This window comes from Mytilus galloprovincialis, chromosome 11, assembly GCF_965363235.1.
Source record: "Mytilus galloprovincialis chromosome 11, xbMytGall1.hap1.1, whole genome shotgun sequence".
Lineage (NCBI taxonomy): Eukaryota > Metazoa > Mollusca > Bivalvia > Mytilida > Mytilidae > Mytilus > Mytilus galloprovincialis.
In genome coordinates, this window is record NC_134848.1 from 30,672,644 (window position 1) to 30,686,394 (window position 13,751).

Here is a 13,751-nt window from a genome sequence, read left to right on the forward strand (position 1 = left end):
ATACAATATAGACGAAATACTAAATGAACAAGTTAAATTCTACTCAAATTTATTTAGCTCCGAGGAATGGAATTAGGACACCTTATTTTTAATTTTCAAATGCTTGATCATAATAGTCACTTTTAGAAATAAAATGAAAATGTCATACAACACATGCATTCAGTTAGTCATTGCTTGTATGAAATTGTGTATACGTGTATATATTTATGTCACTTAGTTAAAATGTTAAATGTCAAAACAGGTCATATATGCTATATAAGTTAATATAATGTAACAATACTGTACATTTTAATAATAGTTCTGACAGAATTCAGTACCAACACATTTTAAAGTAGACATGGCAGATTTTGCAGTCTAAATAAGAATTATCAGAACCAAATGTAAATAGCAGCCAAAACAAATCACCAAATTTCATTTTATGTACATTTATCTAGATTTTATATCATTGTTTTATACATTTGATATATACATAGACCATGAATAACATAGAAAAATTGATGAAACTGCCTGGTAACACACCATACCGTGTACCGCTCAGGGTAAAGGTTGTTGCAGTCTCTGCAACAACCAAGTACCAGAGGGATGGGGTGGAGAAGACCTCCACCAAGATAGCAGTAGCAGATGGTACTGGTTACATAACAGCCATCTGCTATGACAGTGCAAAGATGTCTATGTTAAAACTTGACAATAGCGTGATGCTCAGGAATTATATAAAGAAGGCATACAACACAATTGTGATAAACAGGCCGACTGTGGTGTCATTGACCAGTGCTGTCACTGTTAGTGACGTGACCAATGCAGAAGCAAAAAAAAACACATTGATGCTTTACCAGAGGCCGTGAAAATCATAGATGCTGTTAAAGTAGAAGGAACCACAGTTACCATAATGGGTAAAGTTACAAAGGTAAAAACTAAATATATATACATATTTATGAAAATATAAAGTTGTGGTATGATTGCCAATAAGACAATTGAATATATAAATGCACATACACAGTTTATTACACCATTCTAGGCCCGTTTGTTTTCCACGTAATTAATATTGCCAATAATTAAGAATACGACACCGATACCAATAGTATATTGACCTGTTACCTATTACCTTATCTGTACGTTCCGCATCTGACAGGCGCACCACCAAACAGTGTATTTAGAATTTTGCTGTATACTGTTGAGTAAAACATACTCCATTCCAGGCCTTTTTGTTTTCCAAATTATTAATATTACCAACAATTGATAGGTTCCAGGTCGACGGGTTCAAAAAGAAAGATTTTGAAAGCAGAGAAAACTGTGCACCTTATACATGGTATAATCGGTAGATGTTACCTTAAATCGGTCATTTGATCAAGAAGAAAACTTGAACCAACCACAGCTTGATTAAAAAATATCAACATTTTTCATTCAATTAAACCACTTTTTGTATATTCGTTCGGATGTTACCTTATTGATATTTTTTTCATATTTTACTGTAAATTTGTCAATTTTTTTATAATTTTTTTGATGTTACCTTGAATTTGTCATTTGATCAAGAAGTCAATTTTTTTGATGTTACCTTAAATCTGTCATTTGATCAAGAAGTCATTTTTTTTTGATAATTTTTTGATGTTACCTTAAATCTGCCGTTTGATAAAGAAAACTTGAACCAACCACAGCTTGATAAAAAATATCAACAATTTTCATTCAATTTAACCACTTTTAGAATATTCATTTGGATGTTACGTTATTGATATTTTTTTCATATTTTTCTGTAAATTTGTCAATGTTTTTGATAAATTTTTTTATGTTTCCTTAAATCGGGCATTTGATCAATAAGAAAACTTGAACCAACCACAACCTTATGAAAAAAATATCAACATTTTTCATTCAAATTAACCACTTTTTGGATATTCGTTCGAATGTTACCTTATTGATATTTTTTTTCATATTTTACTGTAAATTTGTCAACTTTTTAATAATTTTTTTGATGTTACCTTAAATCTGTCATTTGATCAAGAAGTCAATTTTTTTGATGTTACCTTAAATCGGTCAATTTTGCCTTGCAACAGGCCACCTACGGACCCCTCAAAAAGTTGTTGCAAGGGTTCTTAACGTGCAAAGAGCGTGGCACTCACTTTACACGAGGCATCGGATTTAACGTCCCCCTTCTGACCGGACGTGACTGCGAACTTGATACATCCCGCACAGCCAAACGGACGCCCCAATTCGGCAAGCGTTTTACTGCCGATCGGGAGAAGACCAAGTGACCATATTTCTATACCCCAGTCACCCTTGGGGTGCATTGTACAATTCGTAAAGGCTAGGCAACGTGTAACCCCTGCAGGGAATCAACCGCCAACTCGACAGAGTAAGCAAGTCACAATACAATAAGTGATAATAATATTTTGATACGTCACACAGGTAACAGAAAAAAAAATTGTCGTTCACTGTAGCCAAGTTCGGAAGTAGATTGAATTGACATGGTCATATATAACACATGTTTTGATTGGATAAAGCCTTCGCCATTAACACTCGAGGAACCCTGGTTGTGGCAGGGTTTCTAGAGATCGACTCGATATCCCGGATGTTATGACGTCAATCCAATCAAATTTGAATGTAAACATATTCAGAGTAGGGGCCTTGTACTTCCGCTAATCTAGAGACCTTACTCTTCAAAATTATTTACCGTTCATATGGAACTCTAGTCAGAACTCTAGTTCCATCCGAACTTGGCCTGTCATGACAGTTAGTTTGTTTGTGTACAGAACAGTGTCCAAAAATTCAAATTATTGATTATTAACTCCCGAGACATCAAGGGTGTACATTTCGAAGGCCCAGTATTAAAATGTGTTAACATTTATTTTTTTCTATGTAAATTTTTATTGATAAGATAAATGTGAATATACATTTTATGAATGAACATTTTGGGTGCACCAATATAGTGGTGGATCATACACACTAAAGAAGAAGATGGCAATCAATAGTTTGGATTTACATCATGTAAAATCTTTTACTTTCTCAGTACGATGAGATGCAGTCTTAACCCCATAGGCCCTGGAGAAGTTCTATGGTATTGGTTAACACACAGACAGCTTCTTTAGGATTTGAAAGTGTCCCTCGCACTGGACATTATTTCAAAGTAATATTTGTCCATGGACACTATTTCATATGAAAATATGTTCTGGTGGTATGAAAAAGTGTCCATAGACATGGACATTATTTCATACTTATGATTCTGTCCCGGGGGATTTTTATCTCGTTATAGTGTGTTCACCAGGACAGTTTTTGATATGTTTAAAGTAATACATTTTATATATAGCCTTATAGACTATACGTATTGTAACCTACATGTATAGTTGCAACTTTGACAAAGAGTTCGTTCATGTTACTCCTACCATCCTTATCTTCTTATTTAATATTTTTATATGTACATGTAAACATATATAATGATTTAAGTAATTTTTCATACCGGTAACTGTTAATATAAAACGCTGTTCACTTAGGGGACAATATTTCATTACAATAGACATTATTTAATTAGTAGAATTGTCAGTAGTTTGCAATGTTGTCAGTAGTACTCTCGATGAGTGCCGCGTAGCGGCAGGAACCTTCTAGGGGGGTTTGGGGACATGCCCCCCCCCCCCCCAATAATTTTTTTAAAAATTAGATGCAATTTCCTGCATTCTGACAGTATCTGCAGTTTTATTCAGACATGTTTGGAACAAAGATTTTGACCAAGATTATATCCTATAATTTGCATGATTTGACCAAAAGTTGAGGTCAATTTTGGAATAAGCCAATACATGCAAATCTGGTTTTCACAGTGTACTTATAAAGAATCAAGATATGTACATTTAAAATTTCATTAAACATTTAATCTTGTACAACACATTAAAAATACAAAACCTCAAAATGATGAATTAAAACTCAATAGGGACTAGATTTGAATATGTATGACTAGACATTTGATTGTCATTGGCTATAAATCAACAAGTAACTATCAATACAAAGTTGCCAATAGTTTAAGAGTTCAATAAGGTACTCTGGAGATCGTATTCAATTCACTGTTGACTCAGTTTCCTGTAATAAGCTGCCTTCAGACGATCAAGTGCTTTGCCATCAAGAGTACTGATATCAAGCTTTGCACTTTTAACAAGAAGCGATTGCAAAGTGTTGTCTCCCAAACAGGATCTTTGTTCAGTTCTGTTTTTTTCTAACGCAGGAAAAACTCTTTCACAATGTGCGCTACTATGGGGTATTGTCATAATTCCATACATTACTGTTGCAAGATGGGAGAAAATACAATGTCCTTGTTCATTTTAAAGTTGTCCAATGCTGATCCAAGTTTCGTCAATCATATTCTTTACACAACCTTGCAAATCATAAAAGAAGAGAAGAGAAGATAAGATAAGAAATGAATTGTTCTACAATAATGTCTTTTGACACTCCTTTTGGTAGCAGACCAGGGAAGCGATTTAGAAAATACATAATACTTGCAGTTTGCGATGTTATTTACAAGTGACATCAACGTTAATACAATTAGGAATTAAAGATTACCCCCACCCTTTGCCAAATACTCCTTCGAGAAAAAAAATACCATTTAAAACAAACAGAAAAGATGGAAATGACGTGATCCTTTACATCGCAATTCTTTTCTTCGTCTGTAAGCACGCTAATGGCGAGCCTACGTTTTTAATGCGTAATCAAGACATCTTTAAATTAATGGAAACTATCCAAATGACTTTCGTAACGGAGCATTCACTGTACTTCAAAAAAAGAGGAGAGGTTCTGAGTCAGAGAATTTTTTTCTAGCGCAAAAGTTTATAATTATTTATTTTTTTCGATGGTACCAAATCAATATTTTACACTCAAATGCATGGGGAAACTTTGGATTCAGAATATTTGTTTGTTCTAATCATCTGAATGACCCGATTTTTTTTAAATCAAATTGTGGGGAAAACCATCCCACTTGTTTTAAATGGTCGTTCCCTAACTGCTAGAAAAGTTCTTTGAAAATTTGAATTCGGATCTACGAAATGAACATTTAAATAACACATAGTTTACAAGTGTGAAAAATCTTTTGTACAGGTAGCTTAACAAGATGTATAGATCTGTACAAATTTAATGTGAAACTAGTGTACATTACATTAAACCAAATGTAAACATGTTTACTGTACACGGCGTTTGGTGTGAACACGGTCTTACTCACATTAAAACACCAATTGTGATATGGTGGATTATTCAATCTTCCGTCGTCAAGAGCATTACGTAAGGCCTTATGTATTTTGTCGATCAAATAATCTGAAAAAAATCTTTTCTGTTGTTTTTATTTTCAAAAATAATAGCAGTTAATGTTTGAGAATGAACATTTTTGTGGGAAAATGGACCAGAACCTTTCCCGGACATCGCCGTCAACTTCATTTCTAAAAATGTCTTGATCAATAAACCAAACTTACCGCTTTCCCCAAATTTACTTGTGACAGGACTTCCTAATATTTAATATAGGTTTGATGTAGCGTGGTATCCCTGTCCGATATCTAGCTGCGCGTCGTAAGGGCCAGGTGGGGAACAAATACCACATGATTGATTCAATGCCAGTTGACTATTGATCTAAAGTGAGGCTGAATAAATATAATAATCTAGGAAACAACATGCATGGCGTCAACGATCTGTCTTGTTATAATGTTATAAGAAAAAATGTGTCTCCCTTTATATGTGCCTGACAACCATCGGTAATGAAATTAATCTATGTATGTGTAAGTTTGGTAGTGCTATTGGTCGCGATGGATTCACCGAAACAATTCAATGCACCAAGAAAATCGTCAACAGTGTGCTGTGATTGTCTTCTCCTACGTGTCTCAGTCCAGTAGCGATTTCCATCATGCCATCACCATTGGTCAAGCAAACTGATCATTGCCACAGCAAGACTTGTCACGAGTACTCCAAAGCCAAAACCAGCACCGGTGGTAAAATATATTTGATAAAAACATGTTTAAATTAAAAACAACGTTCAAACCTATGATTGCATTGGATAAAAATCACAATGTATCATTTAAACAAATTTCGTTGTAAAGGGGTATAAATACAGCAAAACAACCTTTTTTGTAAAAAACGAACAAGTGAAAAAGTATATTTTAACAAAAGGCATGTATACATGTAATTAGTACTCACGAATTAGAGATGAAATTTAAGATGAAATGTGGTTATCAGGTGCTAGTCTTGTGTCCTGTTGACCTGTGTTTATGTCTTCTTGAGAGTTTACAGTATCATTTTGAGAATCCTACAATACGAGAAATTTAAGCTAAAAATTTATAAATTATTGCATATATATAAAAAAGCATAAATTGGAAACTTGGAAATATAATAAGGTTAAAAAAGTTTCAAATAATTGTTTTTTTTGTATTTTAAAGGGGCACTAGCTACGAGATATATCAAAAATCTAAAGTTTGATTTTTTCTGTTCAATCAATAATAAAAGTGAAAAAGTGAACAATTCACTTTTTGCACCTAAAAGGTCCAGTTTTGTCAAATTACGCTAAGAAACATTGATTAGTAATTCACTTGCAAGTGAATGAGTCGATCTCTTTAAAACCGTATTCATGTGAACTTAAATTTAACCCCTAGCTAGAGATTGACAACGCATGCATTGTACGTGTACTGGTTATTTAAAGAAAAAGAATGTCAACAATGAAAGTGAAACTACGGTAAATCATTTGATTACTAATTCGATGCACATCAAATCATTCTTATACGGTTAAAAACAATGACAAACATCTATTTTTAATCTATAAAATAAATTCAAACAGACCTATAAAGATCCAATTGCACGTGTTGGTTTAATCTATTCATATCTTTATTTATGTTTGCATTGCTCATATGGTAATCAACCCCAAGGGTGACTGGGGTAAAGAAATATGGTCACTTGGTCTTCTCCCGACCGGCAGTAAAAGGCTTGCTGAAGTGGGGCGTCCGTTTGGCTGTGCGGGGTGTATCAAGTTCGCAGTCACGTCCGTCAGAAGGGGACGTTAAATCCGATGCCTCGTGTAAAGAGAGTGCCACGCTCTTTGCACGTTAAGAACCCTTGCAACAACTATTTGATGGGTTCGTATGTGGCCTGTTGCAAGGCAAAATTTCTGTCCCTATCCAATATACCCTCATTTTCCAGTGGCAGTTCAAATTTCCCTGACCATCATCCTAGATGGCCTCTATTACAACAACCTACCTATTGTATTTATTGTGAACTTGTTCTCGTCCTGAATATGCATGAAATATTTGCCACTGGACGTTAAGCAACCAACAATCAATCAATCTTGTATGGTAATCTGAGGTCAAATCGATAGTTATTTAGATGGCGTCTGGACTAAAATAAACACGAAACGAACCTATATATTATCTACCCCATGCTCTCTGTAAACTGTTTATTTTAGACTTTTGATAGTTTGGATAAATGTTTTACATTGTTATAAATCAAATATGGAAATTTAAGTCAAATCGGTGACCATGAATTTGACAGCTAGTGCCCCTTTAAAAGCCTCTTCTTTCTTTTCACATCCAAGTCTTGCTGTATTGAGTGATCATTCCAAAATACGTTATTTTTCCCCCCCAAAAAATACAAGAAACCCAACTAACAAGGGAGAAGAGATTACATTTTGGAGGGATGAGGGGTAAGGAAGGGTCCTGATCACGAAATCCCAGGCTTAAAAACCTAATATCCTGAAGTCCAGAAGTAAAAGAAATTTCAATCCTGATATCCCAAAAGTATCAATCCCCAAATCCCCAGCTTAAAAATACCTGGTCCTGACGTCTCAACAAAGGTCTCCCCCTTCACCATGTTCACTTTTACCGAAAAATGTATACATTCAAAAGATCTATATCATATGAAATCATCTAATGGGACAGAACCCCAGTGGCAGATACCATGCAATTATTGTCAGACCATATCGTTTATGATTGCTATATACATTTGTGAAGGATGGGTCCTGATCTCGAAATCCCTGACTTAAAAACACGAAATCCTGGGGTTCCGAAATTCGATTAAAGAATCCCGAAAGGATCAATTCCGAAATCCCGAGCTTAAAAACACCCGATCCCGAGTCCCGATAAACGTCCTATCCCCCTCATTTGTACTAAGCCTGCTTTTTAAAATAGAAATTGTGAAGTCACAATGCATTCTAACGGCGCTCATCTTCTTTTTACCATATACTGATTTTAAATCTAATATTAGAGAATATGTGTTTAATATTTTAAAAAATGAATGGAGTAAAAAAGATGACAATAAATTACATGAAATTAAACCTTATATAGGTAAACCTTTTAATAATTTTATGTGCAGAAAAGATCAGTGTATTATTTCTAGATGTCGTATTGGTCATACTAGAATAACACACGAGTATCTTTTAAAAAATGAAGATGAACCACAATGTGTACCTTGCAACTGCAAGTATACTATTAAACATGTTTTAATTAATTGTATTGACTTTGCTGATATTCGTAAGAAGCATTTCAATGTCAATAATATGTATGATTTATTTAATAATGTTCCATTTACAAATATTGTTGCATTTTTAAAAGAAATTGGAATTTATTATAGAATATAAAAATGTTATTATATTTAAGTCGTTTTTAATTTTTATCACGTTATTTTACTCATATGATTTTTATTTATAAATAATCAATTTGCTTTAGTCTAGAATTTTAGTATATTGAAGGACTTTTTGTCTTATTTTAAAAATATGCTTTAAATTGTAAAAATATTCGAATTAGCTCTCGCCGCGATATAGCCTTTTTGTGCTAATGCGGCGTAAAGCAACCAACAATCAATCAATCAATCAATCTTTTAATCTGTTTGCTTTCTGTGAAGTGCTTTGGTCGTCTGCAACTGACAGATGTGACGTCACATACTGCGGATTCCTTGCATTCGGTTATCTCGGGCGTGTTTTATCTGTTGCAAGAGAAGATGACGATTTTCTCATGTACCGCCTGCAATTTTTTGACAGAACAAAAAAAAAACAAATGGGACCGCGATTGTGAGACAACTAAGCACCAAACGTTTACATTCTTATGCTCCTAAGTCCCTTGTGATTTCGTAGACGTAGGGTTTGATTACAACGTGGACGAACTTGAAGAAGCAGAAGATGAACACCGTCGCTATCAGATTGACGTTGAACCACAACACACACCAATGAAAACAGATTATCCCAATTGAAAACTGCAGAAAGTACAACAATATCTTACTACTTCCTGGTAAGTTTCCATTATTTGACTGTTCGCTGTTTGCCAAGTTATCACGAACCTATATATTATCTACCCCATGCTCTCTGTAAACTGTTTATTTTAGACTTTTGATAGTTTGGATAAATGTTTTACATTGTTATAAATCAAATATGGAAATTTAAGTCAAATCGGTGACCATGAATTTGACAGCTAGTGCCCCTTTAAAAGCCTCTTCTTTCTTTTCACATCCAAGTCTTGCTGTATTGAGTGATCATTCCAACATACGTTATTTTTCCCCCCCAAAAAAATACAAGAAACCCAACTAACAAGGGAGAAGAGATTACATTTTGGAGGGATGAGGGGTAAGGAAGGGTCCTGATCACGAAATCCCAGGCTTAAAAACCTTATATCCTGAAGTCCAGAAGTAAAAGAAATTTCAATCCTGATATCCCAAAAGTATCAATCCCCAAATCCCCAGCTTAAAAACACCTGGTCCTGACGTCTCAACAAAGGTCTCCCCCTTCACCATGTTCACTTTTACCGAAAAATGTATACATTCAAAAGATCTATATCATATGAAATCATCTAATGGGACAGAACCCCAGTGGCAGATACCATGCAATTATTGTCAGACCATATGGTTTATGATTGCTATATACATTTGTGAAGGATGGGTCCTGATCTCGAAATCCCTGACTTAAAAACACGAAATCCTGGGGTTCCGAAATTCGATTAAAGAATCCCGAAAGGATCAATTCCGAAATCCCGAGCTTAAAAACACCCGATCCCGAGTCCCGATAAACGTCCTATCCCCCTCATTTGTACTAAGCCTGCTTTTTAAATAGAAATTGTGAAGTCACAATGCATTCTAACTGTACTAATAGCACGAACAACCCATAAAATGAGGAAATATCCCCAGGGCCGTATTACGTTTCCGCAAATTTCTCAAAATCCTGTAATGTGTCAGACCACCAATTAAAAATACCTATCTTTTTAAACAAATTTTGCAATTTTCACAGCTTTAAATTTCTAAATATTTTACCTTAAGTTTAACTCAAAGGAAACCAGGTATATTTTAAATTGTACATTTATCACCTTTCTACATGCCAATTTTCAACCAATGCTTAAAGTCTTATAAGAAATTTCTAATCTTGAAATCACAGGTTCTACCAAAATAACTCCCGGTTTTCTGGAAATCTTAAATAAGTGTACTATGTAGCACATTAATCCTGATTTTTTATGCAAACTCATAGACGAATGAATTTTGGCTCAAAATGGTCTAAGTATATCTCTCTTTCACCAAAAAATTCATTTCTGTCAAATGCAGAAACGTAAATTAAATTTAACTATTTAGTAAATCAATGTTAAAATAAAGCCGAAAAGAGTACTACAAAAATGCTGAAACGTAGTGCCAAATTGCTGAAACGTAAAACGTAGCTCCCCAGGACCTTTAAGCATCATGGAAAATGATGCTATTATCTTCAATTTGATGCTATCATAAGTGGTTTTCCTATAGATGTTATTGATGTGATGCTATAAATTTTTAGAAACAAAATAGTATTTCAATTTCCCCTGTTCACCAGCATGCAAACGAATTATCCACAAGAATTTTACACACAAATAATCAAGAAATATATCAGGAATATCAATTCATTGATGGATATACATCAATTCAGTTATAGTCTAGGATTTATAACTCCTGTTTGAAAACAGATGCATCAGATTTATTTTCAATTATCATTAAAATCAAATATTTTTCATTGAAGTGAATATTTGAATTTATCTCAAGATGAGACGTTTTTACAAATAGTTGTATCTATGCACTAAACAAATCTTACATCAAACGCGCTCATCTTCTTTTTACCATATACTGATTTTAAATCTAATATTAGAGAATATGTGTTTAATATTTTAAAAAATGAATGGAGTAAAAAAGATGACAATAAATTACATGAAATTAAACCTTATATAGGTAAACCTTTTAATAATTTTATGTGCAGAAAAGATCAGTGTATTATTTCTAGATGTCGTATTGGTCATACTAGAATAACACACGAGTATCTTTTAAAAAATGAAGATGAACCACAATGTGTACCTTGCAACTGCAAGTATACTATTAAACATGTTTTAATTAATTGTATTGACTTTGCTGATATTCGTAAGAAGCATTTCAATGTCAATAATATGTATGATTTATTTAATAATGTTCCATTTACAAATATTGTTGCATTTTTAAAAGAAATTGGAATTTATTATAGAATATAAAAATGTTATTATATTTAAGTCGTTTTTAATTTTTATCACGTTATTTTACTCATATGATTTTTATTTATAAATAATCAATTTGCTTTAGTCTAGAATTTTAGTATATTGAAGGACTTTTTGTCTTATTTTAAAAATATGCTTTAAATTGTAAAAATATTCGAATTAGCTCTCGCCGCGATATAGCCTTTTTGTGCTAATGCGGCGTAAAGCAACCAACAATCAATCAATCAATCAATCTTTTAATCTGTTTGCTTTCTGTGAAGTGCTTTGGTCGTCTGCAACTGACAGATGTGACGTCACATACTGCGGATTCCTTGCATTCGGTTATCTCGGGCGTGTTTTATCTGTTGCAAGAGAAGATGACGATTTTCTCATGTACCGCCTGCAATTTTTTGACAGAACAAAAAAAACAAACAAATGGGACCGCGATTGTGAGACAACTAAGCACCAAACGTTTACATTCTTATGCTCCCAAGTCCCTTGTGATTTCGTAGACGTAGGGTTTGATTACAACGTGGACGAACTTGAAGAAGCAGAAGATGAACACCGTCGCTATCAGATTGACGTTGAACCACAACACACACCAATGAAAACAGATTATCCCAATTGAAAACTGCAGAAAGTACAACAATATCTTACTACTTCCTGGTAAGTTTCCATTATTTGACTGTTCGCTGTTTGCCAAGTTATCACGTTGAATGTATATAGGAAAATGTGATATGAGTGCCAATGAGACAGCCCTCCATCCAAATAACAAACATAAACAGACGGCAACTAATTTTCATCAGATTCCGAACAGGTGCAAACATTTGACTACAAAAGTCATTGACATTCATACAACATCTTATTTCAATTTGATAGTTAAAAGATTGTTTTTCTGTTACAGGACCTGGTCATTATGAAATAAATATGGTAAAAGCCTTATTCAAACTGCTATGGGATGTCGGGCTACTAGACCTAGCAAAGATGTTAGGATTTGTATCTATTAAAGCCCTACAAGCTTGCCAAGGTGCAACTAGTATGTATTTTATTGAAATGAATAGTTTATTTACATTTAAAGTTACTGACCAGTTTGATTCGAAGTTTTGAAAAATAACAATCAACTTTTAGAAGTGCTATGGGTTTGTTAATTTTTTTTTATTATTTCAATTTTACACAGAAAAACAAAAATATAATTATATAAAAAAGTGAATGGCGTAAAACGTTTTACTTTGAATAGTTTTTGTTAATATTCTATAGACAATTTATGTTTCAAATGTGAGATGGTAATGTTGTTTAAAATTTTTACAGATCATCACAAGAGCTGGCAAATTTTGCAAATTTTTATGTTTGCTACGGCACAGGAGCTCCTTACAGTATATTGCAAAGAACAGCTGAAGGATAAGAGTCCAGTGTCTGCAGTAGGCTATTACAAGTGGTTGTTGGGTGTCCAAAATAAAAACTATAGTTTAATGTCGGAAATAGTATTTACCTACTGTTTGGCACTCCATGTATTCAGGGCAGGGGTCAGGCGAAATAATACTGCTGCTATTCAAACAGCAAAAGTAAAGTTTTCGCCACTCTTTTTTGGCCTCAATATGCCTTTTTACATGAAGACATTTGTAAGAGATTTGTTTGTCCGGGTACAATGTCCGCCTGAAGTTCGTGCGTTTATTGTTGAAAACGAATCTTATAGTGTAAGTGGGAATGAGTCTAAGGGTGAAGGTGGTGATTTCATTCTTGAAAATTATAACCGGAAAACCAAACGACTTATTCCCGCTGGATTACCCGACAACAAGTGGTTACAAGTCTGCAGGAACGTCGACAGATTGGATAAGGTAATTAAAGACAACTGAAGTAGCCTGATTTTTATTCTGCCGGAACAATATGCTTCGGACAGAAAAAATTTAATTTTCGATAACGGTTCCTTTGTCTTAGCACAAGTTTTCTTCTTGATCAAATGACAGATTTAAGTTAAAGCAATATAAGCTTTAAAATCATGTTTTTTTTTGTTCATGAATTTTAAACAAGAATCTTATTAAATGTGTATTTAAAAACGTAATTTTACTCGTTAAACGATCTAAAATATCTTGTTTTTGAAGTTTTAAGCAAAAATGTTCGACTTGAGTCGTTTGTCTTCCCGACAGATATAATTTTCATTGAAAACGGTCAATATGCAGTGACCTCTTAGATGACCTCTTTCTTTAATCCATTGCGCGTGCGTAATATCTCCGGCGCACGTGGAATGTCTGACATCAATGTTTTGAAGCGAGGGAGAAAGCCAACATTGACTGATTCCGCTAAAAAACGACGACGTAC

The 13,751-nt window shown here is 33.9% G+C and overlaps 1 protein-coding gene across 1 annotated transcript; it reads left to right on the plus strand.

Moving 5' to 3' along the window:
• Positions 1–886: 886 nt before the first annotated feature.
• Positions 887–13,288, plus strand: LOC143050716 (uncharacterized). The gene is made up of 4 exons (XM_076223846.1): positions 887–904; positions 9,167–9,218; positions 12,340–12,462; positions 12,744–13,288. Exons 1-4 carry the CDS (start codon positions 887–889, stop codon positions 13,286–13,288), a joined length of 738 nt encoding a protein of 245 aa, XP_076079961.1.
• The last annotated feature ends 463 nt before the right edge of the window (positions 13,289–13,751 follow it).